The sequence below is a fragment of the Sander vitreus genome, chromosome 1 (genome assembly GCF_031162955.1).
Source record: "Sander vitreus isolate 19-12246 chromosome 1, sanVit1, whole genome shotgun sequence".
NCBI lineage: Eukaryota > Metazoa > Chordata > Actinopteri > Perciformes > Percidae > Sander > Sander vitreus.
This window is the reverse complement of record NC_135855.1, coordinates 14,203,391-14,222,667: the sequence shown is the minus strand read 5'-3', so window position 1 is coordinate 14,222,667 and position 19,277 is coordinate 14,203,391. Positions and strand designations below refer to the sequence as shown.

The 19,277-nt window shown below is 42.7% G+C and overlaps 1 protein-coding gene across 12 annotated transcripts in view; it reads left to right on the top strand.

The window, feature by feature from the left end:
* The first annotated feature begins 7,960 nt into the window (after positions 1–7,960).
* The window catches only part of tle3b (TLE family member 3, transcriptional corepressor b), a 31,743-nt gene continuing 20,426 nt past the window's right edge, over positions 7,961–19,277 (top strand). For all 12 annotated transcript variants that reach the window (XM_078275268.1, XM_078275021.1, XM_078275192.1 and 9 more), the window contains exons 1-4: positions 7,961–8,085; positions 8,700–8,800; positions 9,039–9,102; positions 11,703–11,747. In XM_078275268.1, coding sequence (XP_078131394.1) covers positions 8,062–8,085; positions 8,700–8,800; positions 9,039–9,102; positions 11,703–11,747 — 234 coding nt within the window. In that variant the 5' untranslated portion in view covers positions 7,961–8,061. The remainder of the gene's footprint in view (positions 8,086–8,699; positions 8,801–9,038; positions 9,103–11,702; positions 11,748–19,277) is intronic.

The window sequence follows — 19,277 nt, the reverse complement described above, 5'->3', positions numbered from 1 at the left end:
GCAATTCTGCATAAATCAACAGTACCTGCCCGCTTGAGATATGATGAATAGAAGATGATGCTGATATGCTCGCAGTTGATTTTGGACAGCGTAAAAAAAGTTGTACTGTATGTTTAGGAAAAACTCAGGAGCAGCACAACTCATTTCACATACGTGAAGTTCAATTGAGGAGACAATTAAGCAGGCAGTGCAGTTCAGTTTTACCACGATGTGTTATTGTGCAGTGCTGTCCCAACTCTCTGAAGTTCCCGTCTTCCTGAAGGTGTATTAAAAGTCATGCTGGAGGCGTTACGTTTAGCTGAACCTTTAAGGTAGACAAAGATATTGCAGTCGCCTAAACACAGATGCTAAAGCCTAGTTCAGCATATCTCTCTCTGGGAAGTATGCTAAAGTGTGGCTGGCCCTCTGACCTCCAAAAGGAGACAGTCCTGAGACAAAACAGTCCCTTATCATACAGCTGCCTAGATTCCCTGAATCTGTAGAGACAAACATAATTATACACATGAACAAGTTTGGTTATTAGAGACTGGCTGAATATTCTCATCCCCTGACCTGTAACATATGAATGACCTGATGTTGTCTAAGCTTTCCCTTATGTCTCATGATACCACAACATGGTGTTTCTGGAAATTCCACCACACGGTTTTCATACAACATACACTGCAAAGTAAAGGCCATCACAGGTCCTACCCACAGAGACCTGACCCAGGACCTGAATTTGGGAAGGGTCTAAATTATATTTAGTCTAATTGGGTCTGGTAGTATTCCATTGTATTGCCCCAGATTGCGTGTTTGTGTTTCAATGTATCAAATACCAAAGTGTATCTATCTGATCGTATGTTCTGTCATAATCATCACAGGGAGAAAAATGTGGTTTTTGATGAGAGTGGGAACTGTGATTGCTACCGTTTTAGCCTGTGGCTGCTCGTTAGTGGTGCATCATACTGCCTGTGTTGTTCTCTGTTAGGATCGTTCTGATATGATTATCCCCCAGATCTCTTCAGACTGGGTCTGACTGTCCTTTGGTCCGTTTCAGATCCAGTCTCCTTTTTTTGAAAACTAATTTATGCACGCAAGTCCATTTTAAGACCTCTACTGTATAGGCATTATGTGGATGATTGGATGATTTTACAGCTCTAGCATGGTGGCTCATTTGATGACAGTAGAGAATATCCTAATATACTTTTTTAAAATTCCTTTACAAAAATTGAAATGACAAGATAGACATTTAGTTTTCAGTATTTCTATGCAAAATGTAATAAATCATTCATGCTTTTAGGAGTCTAGATAAAAGGTGTGTCTGAAATACCTGAGTGAAACGTAGGCTTTATAACCGTAAGAGTTACTGTACATTGTTTTTAAAGATAAAACAAACTTCTCAATGTCATTTCCGTGTATAGTGACATGAAAATGAGTAGGTTAAAGTAGTGCATTGGTAATTAAGTGACTTACAAGTGATCGTAAAATACTTAGTCATTTGCTCTCTTTAAACGTGAAAACATCTTATATTTGAGGTGGAGGAAGAGGCATTGCCACTTTCCTTGGGCTCCTCAGTCTGGCAAACCATACAAAAAAAGCTGTGGTTTATTCTGTTTTTAACACCCTAAAGATATTCATTACACATATATACACATTTAATCCTTTCACGCGTCACTAATTTATACCAGAATAACGTGTGTAGAGAGCAGGTTGCCATATTCTTATAGAGACACCTTAACATTCATGGGTAATTTAGTTTCTAATACACATGGCTAGCATGTCTCTGGCATGTGGTAGGAAACTGGAGCACGCAGTGGAAATTCACACAAACAAACTTTACACAAAAAGACCCTGTGTGGGGAAGTGAACCACTGATCTACTGTGCCGCCACACCCTGAAACAATACCTGGGCTACATTTCCCTATAGCGATCGATCTTAGAAGTTAGGAGCATTTTCTACGACTGTTTCTGCGTGTGCTCTTAAATTTCTACCTGCATTTCCCGAAGCCGTACTTAAGAGAGGTTACACACCAACCAGACGGCCGACCGTCGGCAGAAAAGGCAGTCGGACTGATCAGTCGGGTCCCGAGGTCCAAAAAAATGCCTCAGAACATACTGAGGCGACGCCGACTTGAGTGTACGCTCTGCGCGTGCGCGAAATGTAATACGTCTCCATAGCAGCAGGCGGCGCTTCTCTGTATTGTTTCCCAGAAAATGAAAACCGGCAGCTGATTGGACGAACACGTCACGTGGGTCTTTTTTCTCCGGAAATTCACAGCCAGACTGTCATGGCGGCTTGTTCAGAATACGATCTCATATTGTACTAAAATAGTTCACCGAAACGTGTTTCTGAAAACATTTTAAGCGAGAAATAGGCCGTGCAGTTGCTGAATCTGTCTTCATTTCAGATCAACAAAGGTCAGTTTAAAAGATTTTCGTCAGATTTTGAGAGGCTCATCCCGCTCGCCATTTCCCGAGTCCCGACTGCCCTGTCTCCGACTGAGCATGTCAGGTCGGCCAAAATGAAGGCCGGCGGCTCCTCCAACGGGCGACGGCACGGAACACACTGAACAGACTCGAGTCACCGACCTCGCCAGACTGTCCGACGGCCAATAATCGGCTCTGTGTGTCAGCGCCTTAAGAGCCAGTGCATGTGCATGCTGTTAAAAAAAGCTTCTTACGACTGATATATAGTTGTACGTAGGCTCTACACAGAGCAAACAATGGTGACTGAAATTGAGCGGATCATGCTGGAGATGGAGATAATAAATGTTGTTACTTTTACTGAAATTACTGCAAGGCAGAAAAGAGAGAAAACATCAGAGAAGATGGTTTGTACGACCATTGAACTGATTGAGGCAGAAGGAGGGTGAATTGTCTGTGCTTGTTCGGCCACTGAGAGACATGGGCTTTCACAGAGAAAAAGGATCAGCCAGAAATGCATAGGAGGAAATGCAATGTTACCAAGCGGACCAATCACAGTTGCAGTCGGCGTTAACATTTCTGGGGAGGTGCACCTCAGCCACGTCGGCCACGTCAGCCACGTCGTACAGGGTAAATTCAATGCAGAATTATAAACCGGCCTTTAATGTTGGCTACCCGTGGTTCTGAAGGTGATACTGAATGCACTTTAATATAACTGCACATTTAACTTGTCTGTAAGTCATGTTATTTGATAAAAAAAATACATCCGTGTGTTGTAAGACACAAAAGAAATGTCTTTTACTTGGGATGGTTCAGAATGAAAACAAAGCCTGATGTGCAGTCAACAGCCGTCAGCTTGCTGCGCTTTATGATTCATGTCACAGGGTGGATGTCAGTTCAAGAAAGTAAGCTTTGATTAAGCTGCTGCTCGAGGACGACGTTACGTATCAACTCATATGAAACCTAGAATAAGACAGTGATGGTCCCTATACGTTTCACGAATAAGCACGTCATCTGTTTTGATGACTGTGATTTGTGAATGTCAATCTGTCATCATTTCTGCATCGGACTAGCTGTGTGTGTGTGTGTGTGTGTGACAAACACATGCTTGTATTAATACAAAATATACAGAACGTGAAAATATACCATCAGGAAAGTGACATTTCAGTCAGAATAGATTAGGTTAGAAGAGGAAGAGGGAGACAATGACGGCATAAACAATGGTGCAAATGAATTCGCTGGAATTCCTCATGCAAGTTTAGGAGGTTCTAAAATGCCTTAAGCTTCCTACGAGTGGGTAGGATCGTTAATCTACGACCATTTCTAAGAGCCTCTTCAGTTACAATGCTTTTTGGAAACTCCTCTTAAGCTTAAGAAGGTTTGTAAAATGGATTTTATGATCATCTTAGTCTTAAGATGTTTTTGGGCAACGAGGCCTGAGTCTTTACAACGAAGGCTTCACAAAGTTAGAGGCTAAATTGCTCCTGGAACCTGAGTTTGTGTATCTGTTCTTGTCTTGGTCCATTTTTCTCACACGTGAAGCCAGGACTCCTGCAAGTGTGTGTGTTCAAAGTCAAAGGTAAGGTAAGGCAACTGAGAGGCAGAGAGGAAATTAGTTCAGTGGATTTTTTTTTTTCTTATTCAGAAGTAATGAGTTGATAGTCAGATTTTTCCACCATAACTCAATAATGAACTTTTCATACTTTTTTTAATATAAAAACATTATAGCAAGCATATTAATAGATTGGAATATATCATCATATTATAGCTCAGATTACACTTTTGTGCAACCTTTATTTGGCAAGCCTGCATCATACCAAAGCCTAACATGCAACGTCTGTATGTCTATGCCTTTCTGCACCTGCCTACACTTTACCTGTGTTACGTCCCACCAATTTCCTAGACATTCAGGTGCATCACTGGTAAGGATGAACAATTCTCCTAAAATGTCTGTTCGTTGTGACTACAAAGATAAGTGACCTTTTCATATGATAATGATAGGTATTTAATTTCGAACTAAATATATGTGAATCACTTGGTTGGAACTAACATGGTGTTGTTGTTCATTGCAAATCAGTGCTTGTTACGAGCGGCCGAGAGAACTAATGAAGTTCCCTTTCGGAAGCTTGGATTTTAAGAAGTGCAAGAAGTGCGTTGCTCATAGTTTAGTCTGTTCCTACTCAGATGACTATGATTACAACCAGGGCTACTAAGATAATTTATCATCGGGGAAGCTTTGTGTGAAAAATCTTCTTTAAAGTCTCCCAGTGAGTTTGTAGCATACTGACATGCCCTCGGTTTATGAGTTGTTATCCCAACTCATGTCAGAACATCTGCAGGAGGGATACATTTGTTGCTAAGCAACAGCTAAAGCTCACAGCATGCTAGCTACAGTTATGTTGAAAATTTGGTATACTTCTCGGATTTTGGACACTTTGTTGTTGTCTGTTTTCTGCTACAAATGATTTAAAATGGAAGAAAATTGAGTTTAGGTCTCAAGTGGCTGCGTAGTTCTGTCTGCATTTTAGAAATACTTTGCTTAGCGTTAAAAAAAAATAAAGAAAAAATAAAGAATTAAATCAAATTTGTGATACATTTTTCAGGACGAAAAAGATTTTTTTTCATCATTGCGCAGGCACTGTAAAGTAGACCTAGTATTCACAAATAATTAGCATTTTCTAAAATCTGATTTAGTTGTTCTAGATTGTGTCATTAGCAAACATTTATTTAGCGATTTTTTTTTAATTTTTTTTTTAATCATATGAACATGTTTCCTCTTCATTTCTTTAATGACGGGCGCCTGGCTCACCTGGTACAGCAGGTGCCCTAGAGATTTACTCCTTGACGCAGCGGCCACAGGCTCAACTCCGACCTGCGGCCCTTTGTTCCATGTCATTCCCCCCTCACTCTCCCCTTTCATGTCTTCAGCTGTCCTGTGTAAATAAAGGCTTAAAATGCCCCCCCCAAATAATATTCTCTGTTGACATCTGTAAATGCGCCATATACACATAGGCTATGTCACTTTTTAAATCATCTTGAAGTAGGGATACATTTATTTTAAACTAAGAAAAATGATTAGTACCTAACTACTGCTAACCTTGTCCTAATAAACCTATAACATGATAAATGTCATATAGGCTAGCCAAACGTGGTCTACTTGTTTCAGGGAATTTTTAAAAATTCAAATGTGAGTGGACTGAATGGACACCCAGATAAACAAACAAATGCAATTTTAGAAGAAAATGAGGGCAAAAGCAGATGAGTGAAACAAGCCAATGTTTGAGTGAGGTAAAAGCTTTGTTTTGCAGCAAATGTTTTCATGGAGGAGGGGTTGAAGAGGGGGAGAATCAAACTGATATTTAGCCCCTACTGGCTTTTTTTCTCTCCTGCTTTTGTTTTATGCAAGGCTCTTTTTACCACATGGTAGTGACAGATTGTTTGAGCTGAAAGGAAAAGCCATTCGAAGCTAATTAAGCAGCCATTCCAGGCACTATTCGCAGGCAGGAGGGAGAGTAGCACAGGCATTTGTCAGCGCCGTACCCAACGTGGGTTTGATTGACAACGCTGGCTGCTGACTGACAGATTTTCCACGCCTGAGCCAATCGTAAGTCGCGCAGGAAGACAGCTGCGACACCATTGGATAGAAAGCAGTGAAGAGGAAGGAAGAGGACCCACGTGGGGCCGGGCACACTGAGCAACACTTGATAGGCTGATATCCTCACGCGCAGACGTGTTATAGCCTACCTAGTGCTGCTGATAGGGAAGCTTGTAGATGCTTGAGGTCTCGTTAGAAATAGGTCGATCAATTCAAGTCACTCAAAGGACACTCTGCTGTAGATTAAGCAGTATTCACATCCTCTGCGCACTTCAGGTCTTGAATGAATTTCTATGAGCTCCTATTTTTCTTGGCATAGTAACTAACAGGACATTTATTTTTCTTGGCTTCTCTGCTTCTCCTCGAATTAAGAGCAGAAACTGTTATCTTCCTGTTTCACATTGTTTAGGGTCACACTAGCTTCACTTGTAATTGTTCACATATTATAATCACATACCACATTTGCAGCCTAGTGGTTTTATTAAAATGATCAATTCTGTCTTTGGTTAGTGGGGTTACTTTCCTGTTTAGACCAGCATATAGTGTTTGAATCGGCATAGTTTTTAATGATAAAACTCGCAGGTAAGCACTCGTAATGTAACAAACACGGTTTGAAATGCACAGATATAGAAATTATTGTCATTTGTTTTGAACAAGTTGAACGCACCGAATGTCACTTCATATCCAAAATGGCGAACATGTGAGGTCACATATCGCAACCCAATCAGAACACCGGTGCACTGAAACCCCCACGTGGGGGTTACCGCGCTGTGATTGGTCGCCGTTGCTAAACTCCTTCGGAGAACCCCATTGGTTAGAGCAGGGCCCTCTCTCGGCAGTCGGATCCTCGTGTCAGTGCACAGTCTGTGTGTGGTACAGCGCGCGGCAGAGGAACTGCTGGTATATTTCACAACGGCCGTCGTTTTCAAAAGAATAACGCGTTTATTTGCCAATTAATAATATTTGGACTTACTGGAAGATTCGTTTACTAGGCTACTACTGGATCTAATATTCTTTGAAGTTGTATGAGCTCAACAACTCGTCCCGATCGAGGGGTTTCCAACGTCCGACCGGACGGAGAGACGCACTCCGCCTCGGTATCACCAGGTTTTAAAGGACTATCAAGGGGCAAAGAGGAAGAAGTGGATGAAAAATAGAAACTGCGACTGACATTTTCCGCCCTTATCACTCTATGGTGACGGTAACAAGTGAAGGATATTAAGCTTTTTGTGTCTGGATACTATTTTTACCTGTGCAGAAGAGCGAGCGGAGGAATCAGCCCAGACAAAGGTAAAAAAAAAGAAAGAAAAAAAAAAAGGGCGACACGAAGAGAGCCGCTAACAAGACGGGTGGTGGTGGTGTGGCTTTATGGCAGCCGACTTTGAAAGCAGCAGCAGCTCCTTGTTTTCAGATTTTTCCCGGTACACCAAAACAACCCTTTTGCGTGTGTTCATGTTCCCTTTGTGGAAAACAAGTCGTTATATTTACGAGAGAAACAAAGCATCATGTCGTTGAGGTTGTGATCAAAGTATCAACTTTTTGTGGATTTATTTGATACATCGGATCAAACACATTTTGCTGGTAGGCTACTCTTGTCTTCTCCCCGCCGTGTAATGCAAATCGTCAATCGATGCGACAAATTAAGGTTTTTTTTGACAGAAAATGGGGAAATATATGAAGAAAAAAAAATGTTAATGCAACATTGACGATAAAAACAACAACTTTATTTTCATTTTGTCAGGGTGTAGTTCATAAACCAGTCCCGTTAAGTTTATAAAGCTTTCATTCCTGTCGATTTACACTAGGGTCACTTGCTGCTAAAGTGATTCAGGTCCTCAGCAGTGCCTCGTTTTCTGTTTTGTATAGGTACAAAGGAGAGGCCGACGAGGTGATACATCCAGTGGTCGGGGTCTGAGTGTGCGCCTTGCAGCCGAGAAACAGGGCTTTGTCCGCAGCAATCCTGCGTATACAGGGGAGGGGGTGGCGGTGATTTACCGCACCTTCACCGCGATTACGGAAGGAGAGAGAAAACACACCGAATTCCCTTGTGTAAAGAACGCGACATGTATCCACAAGGCCGGCATCCGGTAAGTAGCTGTCTTTGTCACTATTTGTAAATTGATGCAAATGCACCGCCCTTCAAAGTAGCCTAATTAGCTCGTCAAAGTGGAGCTGCTGATCCACACCTTACTATTTATGGTCTGCCTGCGTCGGTGCTGCTGAGGCGCTTCATTCTGGCAGGAGAGAAACCGGGATATCTTGTTTATTGGCGACAAGATCGGAGCTTTTGGTTGAACTCAGGAAAGTAGATCATCACCTCCTGCTGTAATCTGACTTCATTTCTCAGTGCAGTTTGTTCTAGTCTCATTTTTACACTGATAAAAGATGAATTTAGCTTTTTTTTTGCAGCAGCAGACATTAAGTTATATAAAAATATGAATTTTGTTTTTATCCCGCCCTCATCATCCTTTGCCTACCATGTAAAATGACTTTGAGGCTGGATGAAGCGGCTCTTTCCTCCGCCACTCAGGGCTCAAGGGAAATGTGAGGACAAACAATCAAGAGAAAAAAGAAGAAAAACACATTTCACCTAGAAAGAGGAGGAGGAGGAGGTGGTGGTGGTTAGAGAGAGATGAGACTGTTATCTGGACTGTGATGGTGGTATTTACACCTGTGGTATCTCCACCCTTGCACTTTCCAGGCACCTCACCAGCCAGGGCAGCCTGGCTTCAAGTTCACAGTGGCAGAGTCCTGTGACAGGATCAAAGACGAATTTCAGTTCCTGCAGGCCCAGTACCACAGGTAATGACTAGCCTACTGTAAACAGCATTGACTTCCTGGAAAGAAGAGGAAGCTGCTTCTGTCTTGTTCCATTTTTGAAGCCTCATGCAAGTTCACACTGATAAATATCTACCTGTTCTGAATTTTTTTTAACGGGGCGTAATATACCCAAATCGATAACGTGCTTTAATGCAGGTATGTAACAGATATCAAACTCGCCGTAAAAACATCATTTTATTTTTCTCTTCTCTTCCCAAAGTCTTAAAGTGGAGTACGATAAACTGGCCAATGAAAAGACAGAGATGCAGCGTCACTACGTCATGGTAAGAGCAGTCATTGTTAAAGCTGTTAATCTGATTTAATGCCGTATCCTCCCTTTAGCCTCAGGTGAAAAGTCACAGGTGGTGCAGCCCTGGTGTTTTGCAAAGGCCATGCTAGCATTTGTCCCTGCGTTGGTGTTGTTGACTCAGGCCTGTGTTTTCTGTTTTCATTGGATAAGAAGGTGCAGAGTGGGGGTGGTTGAAACTCTAGCAGGGGTCAAATGTCCAACTATTGATTGTGGGGTGTGACGACCCCCCCCTCTATGGCTCTGGGGTCCTATTTATGACCCTCCCTAACCCCTCCCTAACACACCCGACATGACCCACTTGGGGGTTAATGACTGGTCTGCTGGCTTTGTGCATGAATGAGAGGGTTTCCTGTATTATTATTTTTTAACTTCTTAACTCACCCAAGGTAAACCATGGGGTCATTCAGACACTTTTGACACACCCAGGGGTTTCTTAGATATGGGGAGAACAACCATAAAGAAAATAGACTACTTGTTGGGGCCAGGCGTTGTTGTTAAAATCAATATCACAATATACATGAGAATATTTTTCCACTATCCACTACATAAGATTAAACAAAAAAAATTTCATTTTATGAGACAACGTTCTGCACGTGTAACACAAATGTGCTTTGAATTAGGGATGTTAAAGCTTTAGCGCGTAACCTTTTGACATTAATGAACGTCCGTTACATTCAAGCCAAATGAGTTGCTACAAAGCTAATTAAGACTATCAGCTCCACACAACTCTCTCTGTATTTCTCAGTATGGCTATTTTCAGAAGATTGTGGCGACCGGTGACTTTCCCGCGCAGAAACTCAAGTGAAGATAATGACCACTTCTGAAGAGTCCATCATTCACAATTCATCAGGTTTTTTTTTTAATCCTCCGTGTCCTCCTTGGCTACTAGCAACTGCGTGGATGATGGGGCGTTCACGGAAGGCTTGTATCATGTGGACGTGCTAACAGTTTTGTTGTCATTACTTAGACATTCCTCATGGGGGCGGCAGAAACTACGCACTATAGCTTTAACAATGAACCGTTTACCGACAATAAGAATTTTGACTGATTAATGCTATCAGTTAAACAGTTAAAATAATAAAGTTTTTTTTAACTTTAAATGTATAAACAGTTGGTTGCATGGTAAAAGAAAAATTAACCCGCACAATCTATTTCTTAACTGCTTGTTAACTTGCTAGTGCTCACTTAGCACCAGCAAATTGCGCTTAAAGCTCTTTTTTTCTTCTTCTAAGTTCGTGGCTCTCAGCTGCTATATTGTTGAGAACTGGTGGATTAAGTTGGCTGCCCTGTACACACAGCTGGCAAACCTCGCAGGTGTATGTGGTGAGAGAATTTGTCGGTACCACAGAAGCGAGCAAGCTTTTGAGGAAAGTGGCTGAATGTTACCACGACAATGCACACAACCTCGTGGCTGTATGACTGGTAAAAGTCTGCGGCTCTCCGGACGCGGAAATTGTTCCCGAGTGGATGAACTGGGACCCAGTTGCATGCTTGTTGGTTAACGGTTAATGAGGGTCGGCTATCGGTCAGAGAAAAAAAATCTAAACTAGCATCCCTACTTTGAATCACTAATTTGGACAACAAACTTTTTTGTAAGATGACAATGTGCTGTCCTATCGTCATCGTATTTACAAATGTCAAACATTTACTGGTTCCAGCTTCTCAAATGTAGGAGGTTGCCGCTGTTCTTAGTCTTTAGTCCTAGCTTCCCTGATGATCAAATGAAATAAATACCTCTGCTGAGACAACCCAACTCAAAAGTTCTTTCTAAAACAGTAAAATCTGCATTTTGTCTATCTGATGATAGTTGCAACTTAGACCTCGCTCTTAGTTTGTGTATGTGCATGCTTATCTTGTTTATACATGAAAGGAATGACTTTAACCAAACGCAGCAGTACGTTTGTTAAATATTATTTTCCCTGTGAGGAACCAGAAGGTGGTGGGGAATAGCTATAATAAATGGAAGCTGTTTGCTGTGTTTGATAAACAAGACTGACTACTAGGCTTTAGTTTGTATCTGTTGGGTGGCTCACAAGCTCTTGGCAATCATCAGCAGATCATCTTGTTTTAAATGAGTGTTGGCGTTCTCCTGTGTTTTTGAATCCACATACAGTGTTTTCAGCTCAAAGACTGGCAGTGCCCAGTAGAAGTAAATGAGAACAGTAGCCAATCATCTGTCAGCTGTGGTTGCACAAAGAACATGAAGTTGTCAACCGCTTTGGTTAATGTCAGTGTGTTTTTAATAGCTCAACCCCTGTACTGCAACATGAATCTAACTTGTCTCTTTTATTGTTTGGGTGCTTTAGAGGACTAATACAAATGTAATATCAGTCAAAACCCCTCTGTTCCTCAGTAGAGAAAAGTCACAAGTACCTTGGGATTCCTATTTTGTTGTACACAATTAAGAAATATAGATATCACGAAGGATAAATATCTGGGATCATGTCTTGCCTCAAATTACTTATTTAATTTTATGTACATATAAGAAATGCATCATCAAAAGTCTTTGAAACAAAGTTTTTAGGGTAACCTCATTATGTATTAATGTTTTCTATTCTCTCTTCTATTTTACAGTACTATGAGATGTCCTATGGGCTCAACATTGAGATGCACAAACAGGTATGAAGCCATATCAGGGATGGTCTGTGTACAGCCAAAACACCGTTGTTGTTTTTTCCCCCCGAGTGATTGAGGACTATAAACACACATACCTGACCTTACTTTCTACCCTCATCCTTAAATGGCTGTTGGAAGCATGCACTAACTGGCTTCCTGTAGTGAAAATGCTGACAGGCTAAACAACATCAAGGGCACGCTGCCTGATGGGGATGGTTTGATAAGATTAAAGTGAAGTGTTTGGCAGAATGTCTGAGAGGATGTGTGTGTGTCTGTCTGTCTGTCTGTCTGTCTCTGCACTACTCGGTGTCTGCCTCCCCAGTGCCAGCCGGGCTAAAAGCTCATTAGTTCGGCTGCCACCCAACACTGGGGATCATGCTGCAGTGGAAAGACTTCTACAGATGAATAGGGCAAAAATATCTGTAGTTTCCGTGACACCACCCAAGGAGCCATTTCAGTAGTCTGGAGGCATTAAGGAAAGGGGCGACAGATATGTTAAAATCATCTTAGCTTTAGAAATAGTGACCACGTTTCACATCAGGCTTCTAGGGGTGGGCGATATGGACAAAAAATAATATCTCTAATGATAATTAGACGATATCCTTTTAAAAATGTGTTTTTAAAAGTCTGAATTACTTAATCACTGATGATGATAATGGGCAAAATGTTGAATCAAAACAGTTCTATTTATTTTCTTTAAAATGTAAGTATTCAAGTAAAAACACTTCAAAGACATAAAATACTAATTGAACTAGTGTAGGAACATTGAACTCTGAGTAAACATTCAGTTGTACACCTCTGCTGTAATGTAAATTGTGCAGCATACAAGCAAGATGAAATCATATTAATAAACAAAGGGCTCTGTTCTGTAACATATTGCACACAACCATGTGACGCAGTTCTGGAGCTGGGATAGGGCAGTGTCATGCCAGGTTTTGATAGTCCTTCTACTTGGCTGTATAGTCCTTCTGACCGGACTGTATGCTGGGATCAGGAGTAGTTGGATGTGATCTGACTGGCCCAGGTGAGGGACAGGCGCAGTTCTGTATGCTTTCTTGATGTTAGAGTATACATGGTCTAGTGTGTTCTTCCCTCTAGTAGCACAATCTACATGCTGGAAAAAGCTGGGGAGTACAGACTTTAAGGACGCCTTGTTAAAGTTCCGTGCTACAATATGTATCCCCTCCGGGTGATCGCGCTGCAGTTTGTTGACCGTTTGTAGACAGCAGTAACAGTCACTACAGTGTACTCGCTTGGTAAATAAAATGGTCTGCATATTACCGCCAGGTCAGGTGAGCAGTGCAGGGCAACGATCCTGCTGTTGGTACACAAAAATGCACAGTCCTCCTCCTCCTCCTCTGGTCTTGCCGGAGTTCTTGTCTCGATCCTGCCGGTAGCTAGCTCAGCCTGCTAGCTGCACAGCGGCATCCGGGATGAGGGGGTTCAGCCAGGTTTCGGTGATAATCATCACGCAGCAGTTCCGTGTGTAGTTGTTCATTGTTGTTGTCGATTGAGTTCCAGCTCATCCATTTTGTGTGCGATGGATCTCGTGTTGGTGAGTAGGAGGCTTGGCAGTGGAGGTCGGCTAGCAGGCCTGACCGGCATCCTCGCTTCTGCTTTCTCTCCCATCGTCGCCTGCCGCTGCATACTTAGTTAGCTTGTATCCTGTGTACCACCAAGAATGCACCCTGCTGAAGTGTCCCAGAGCAAGACACAAAAGGCTTAGGAGCTTTTCTGTCAGCTGTGCTCTCATATTCCTCTGGATACAAATGAGTGCTTTATTCCATTATTTCTAAGACAATTAATTGATTAATTGAGTCAATTAGACCAAAAAGAATTGTTTTGAAAAAGTCAATAATTCACTCAAAGATTTGCTGTTATTCAGTTTTTTTATATTATTACCTCCGCCAGTATGCCATTTCAGCTGTTGTGCGACCGCTTTCCAAACATGCACGTTTGCTGTGAAAAGGTGCAGGCAACGCAATTTTCGGTTCATGTTAACGGTGCATGTTAAAATCTGGTGCCAATAGGGCACCGGTGCCCGGTATCTACCGGACGAAATAGCAACACGGATTACGGTCCCACTTAAATGTCTGCGCTCTGATGCTCCAAAACAGACGTTACAGGCAACAGAAACATCGCTGCATGTCACGCTAGTAAACACTAATAACACGTTACACAGCAGCTAACGTTAGCCTACCGTTAGCTACAGTAGTAACTGGATTAAACACGGCTAAAATGCTGACAGCTAAACGGTGTAGTGAGACTGTATTTAACTGTTAGAGGATTCCAACAGTCTGCCGCTAAAGCTATGAACTAAAAGACTCAAACTAGCACTGGTCACTGCTGTTGTCTGAAAAACAACACAGACGGGACAAAATGTTGCGTTTACTGGTAAACCTCGTGACGACTTATGACTGACTGCTATCTGTTGTGGAATTTTCCTCACGTTACTCTGTCCTCTGTGACTGTCAACATCTAAACTAAACTGCGCGGTGCAGGGAACCACTCTGATTGGCTCATGGAGTCACGTGATCAGAGAGTGGTTTACGGAGCTTGAAAAAAAAAAACAGTAATACAGAGCGTTCTATGAACGGAATGAAGCATTTTAAATATCGCTCGATCACGTGAATTTGATCGTGGGAAGCCAAAATTGTGATTAAAATTAGATTAATTGTGCAGCCCTAGTTTCAGCCCACGTTTGCATTAAATCAGAAATGCAGTATCGCATAACAGCATGTAGGGCTATAGTATCTTTCATACCTGTAAGATGTCTGGAGGTGTGGATTTTAGCATTTCATATCAAGTGATTAGGCGTGTCCACAGGATAAGGAGTGTGCATGCTGTCCGACTGGTCAATTTTTGGTGCGGTTAGGATAAGACATCTGCTACTGCAGTCACCATAGTCCTAAGTGCTTTATAAAAGTCAGATTACACCTGTAAACAACACTGCAAAACAACTGTTTGTATAAAGATCTGACCTGAGACCTTTTAGTCAGCCGTGTGAAACCCACATTTTCTTTTCTATTAACAGACATTAGCATAATCTTTTATTCGTTTGACTTGAAAAGAGGAAAAAAAATTACTGTAATCTCAAGATGCCCCTCTTTTATCTTTCTACACTTGCATTTACATTTTCTCTGATTCTGTCTTGCCTTCTGTTTCCCTCAGTCACCTTTGCCTCATCAATTCTCTTTTTCCAACTCCCTTTTCATGCCCTTATCTGTTTTCATTGCTTCCCCCTCCTCTGTCTGTACCCCCACCCCAACGATGTGATGTGAATGATGGTCCTTGTGTCATTCGCTGTGTGATATGATGTGTGAGGGTGGGAGTCTGTCAGAGGGGGAGAAAAGAGAGACAGAGAGAGGTGGGGCGGAGGCTTCATGGCCCTCAGATCCAGAAGGTAAATGGCATCAGTGGGAGGGTAGCCCAGTTGGAACAGCAGCACACTGCACAATTTGTGTGTGTGTCCCCTGTTCTTGAGCGTTTTTGGTCAGGCACTTATCAGCAACGGAGGTTGCAGTGTGGGGATGGAGCTGGTTGTTGTGGGTGGATGCTGGTGGCAGTGGACAAAACAGGGGATGGAGACAGTACTGAGAGGCTTTAGGGTGAATGGGTTAATCGACTGGTCCTCTCCTGTACATCTCTTTGGTTTATCAATAAGCCCGACGGAGCATTCTGAATAATCCATAATTCCTGCCACGTCCCTTCCTCTCTCTCCATTCTCCCATCTCTCGTAAATGAGTGTTTGTGATGACATCAGCGAGAGGTAAACAGACAGCCCTTAGCTGTCCCTGTTATTGGTAGGAAGGGAGGGAGGCTGGCTTATTGGATGCACGTAGGCATATTCCTTGTTTCAAAGATTTATTGCAGTGTGGAAAAAAAAGACGTGATAAACTCACTTTGTGTTTTTATCGCTAAGCTAGATTGAAAAGCAGGGGAATGGGCACAAACCACACACACACGTGTGTGGTTTGTGCCCATTCCCCTGCATATGCACATAGAAATAAATACTTATATCCCTTACATAGTAACCGTAGTGTATGTGTGTACACACACACACACACACACACACACACACACACACACACACACACACACACACACACTGTAATTGAAGTTCCAACAGACACACAGCTTCTCCTACGCTACTGCTGAGCTGAATGGTTGCTAGCGAAGGGATCTGTGCAGTTGCCGGGGGGTAATTTGTTTTGACTGTGTCTCTTATGATGGCAAAGAGTGCAGGGTGGAGGTAATCACCCTCGCTTGCTGTCAATAAGTGATTTTAATTAGCGCAGCTCATTAGGCTGCCTCAGCAACATGCCCTGCTGACTTGTGGGTGTGGTGGGGGCTTCTTTGTTTTTTACTACCTCTGTTCTATGTTGTGGTTTATGTTTCTCTCTTGTACGCTTGCCTACGTGTTGATTTCAGTTCTCTCTTTTGGTAAATTGAAAACAAAAGGAACATAAACAGAAGAATTAACCAACAATGGATCCTATACCATACCATTATATTTGGCTGCTTGCACCTTAGGCAGCCATTTTGTGTATCTGTTGTATGTATCCATTTCCTCACTTGTTGATGAATAAGGGAAACAGAGAAAGTGCTTTATCAAGTTAGAGTTGTGTGTGCTTCCTAGATGGAGGAAGAGGTTGAAAGGAGGAGCAGAGGGAGGGAGAAAGAGAGCTTGTGCAAATGAATAATTCATATAGGATTCCTGGAATTGTTTGCCAAGGTGATGATGGCTGACCTATCTCTAAGCCAAAACAAACTGACTACGAGAACACACACACACTCTCAAGGGAGCTTGACGAGGTTATTGGAGGCTGTGAGACTTGCTTTATTTTCATAGCCAGGCTGGAAGGGCTGGTAGAACAGTGTTGCACAAGTGTGCGTGTGCACTCAACCAGCTGATGGCGGCTTTGTGCGTTATTGTTGATGTGGTTAAATGTAAGAAAGGACGTGTGTCTGTACACACAAACTGCATAATTCAAAATAAAATCTATAAAAAAATATTACATGATTGATGATGATCATGATGATTTGAAATCAGATGTAATCTGTTGGAAAACAGCTTATTTCCATATGCTCCCCTGCAGGAAAGGATGTCACTTCAGTTTTGTGTGTATGAGTTTAAAATAGAATGACATGCAAAATATTCTTCATGCATTTGTAATGAACAAGATACCTCTAAGTGCCTCTTTCTTCCTCTGCTCTGGCTGAGAAGATAATTCCCAAAGAGAGTCGTTCTCCCCCCCCCAAAAAAAAAAAAAAACACCACCATCATATGCCTCTTGGTTTCCTCGCCAATTGAATCCTCGTCAGAGACTTTGCTCTCCACTTGGGGGCTAATGCTTGGAGCGACAAATAGCCAAATGGCTTTCAATGCACCATTGACAGAGGGATGCAATGGAGAGAGCGCCTCTCCATGCTCTGGTGCTACTAGACAACCCTGAGTACCTGCAATTGTGGAGCTGCAGTAAAAAGCTTCTGCCAGCTCAAAGGCTTCTGTTTTCAGTGGACAATAAACTATTTCCAGTGCCTGTCCCTGCCACTAAAAGCACTGAGGAAAATAGTGCCTCCAAAGTAAAGCGGGAGTAATTTAAGAGTGCTGCGTGTCATTGGATGTGATGTGTCATAAGTATTTTTCCCTGCCAAATGGCTGTGAAAAGGTCATGTTACTAAGCCATTTGCCCTCCCTAACATGTGTGAACTTAGTCAGAACAGAAGGGATTGACTGAATTTTTAAAGGAAGGACTAGATGTAGCTGACAAAGGCAGCGATGCCCGCGTTTCAGTTGACGGCTTTTATAGTCGATGCGGGAGTCATGCTTGTCCTTTTAAATAGTAGCTGAGATATGACAGGTACAATGTACGGCGTCTATAATTCGGCCACAAAAAGAAAAATGGATGCAAAGGAAGTCTGTTCCATTGTTTTATATCCTGGCTCCAGAGTAATATTTTGACTCTGGGGTAAATTTCAGAGGAAGCTATGGGTTTGGGAACATTTAACCTTAAAAAAACCGTGAACACAGCTCAACATGATCTCAGCTCTCAAAGCACCTGGCGCTCCTGCTCGCCTTTCAGAATAAACTGCTGAGAGAAACCTTTGTGTTTTTAGCACAGCGAACTAAACACTTCAACACAAAAGCCAGAGTGCACCTGAATTCCATGATTGTTTGCTCTGGAGTGGTGATTTGCTATGAACAAATGGATGCCTTTCTTTGTGAATCGGTTTGTGATGAGGGTTTGTAATGTTTTTGCTCTAATAGTTGAGTGTATCAGCATACCGCTGTTTCCTACAAGCCCCATGTTGCTCCCCTTGCAGCCATTTCCAGAGAAGTGGTGTGATACTGAAACAATCTAATCCTACTGTGTGTCATTGTATCCAACCCCCGCTAATGATGATGGTTTATGAGTCTCCATAGAGATCCCTTCCTCTCTTTCTATGTCAGCCCCCCCCCCCGTGGAGCCACCTCCCCACTCCCAGTTATCCCTCATTAATTTCCCGTGCCGATCAGATCGACAGGCCGAAAATTCAATTTAATGACCTGCCTCTTTGCTGCGCCTAATATGATTTTACAGGCTGTTCTGGTCAGGCCCCCAGCCCAATTTACATAACGATCAGCCGTGCCAGATAGCGTTGCCCCAGCAACGAGAGAGAGAATATTAGCAGGGAGGGGTGTGAAGTAGTGTTGGGAGAAGGATGGAGGGGGCAGGCTGGATGGAGAGAGAAAGCACAGTGTGTCTAAGGTCAGACAGAGGGTTGTGAGATAATTCCAGCAAAGGTCTGTCCCCATGCTCTTCTCTCCTTCTTTTCCTGTCTCCCCTCCTCCAAAATGAAAAGAGTGACCCAGAGAGCTGTGCAAAAGGCCACCGCCACCTCCTGTCCCCCTTTTCCACTTTCTTTCTTCTCCCCTCTCCTCCCTCCCCCTTTCACAGTCAAACAAGGTTAAAGGAGAAAATGAGTGGAATGCAGCAGTGTATAAAACGGCGGGAAGGACCTCTTCACCCCCACACACCTGCTGGGCCTCCACCCCTAATCTCTCAGAATCAATTAGTTCACCTCCCCCGGTTCAGTCAAACTACATTACGTTAGTGTCAAATCAGAGCGTTTCACTTCACCATTTATCACCCCCACACACTCTACACCCCCACTCCTTTATTCTGATTTCTACTTTTGTGTTCCTCTCCCCTCTCTGTGCAAAGTACAGATTTAAAAAAAGGAAATGGGTTTGGCAAAATGTCTTGGGACATTCAAGTGCGGTAGGTGGGCAGGGCAGTGTATCCATTTGTCCAAATGCAGCTCTGTAAAGTGCTCTTTGTCGAGCCCTGCAGTATCATCTTACACTCCCAGCTAATATTCTGTGGTCGATACCAAAGATGCCTCTGATAGATGTACCAGAGAGTTAACCTGTCAGCTTCAGCCTGCCCCACCCCCCTCTCTATGGGCTGTAACTATGAAGTATGGACCTCATTATGGTCTCCCCAGCCAGATGGTATTAGCATATTTCAGCCTCGTAATGAAATAAGG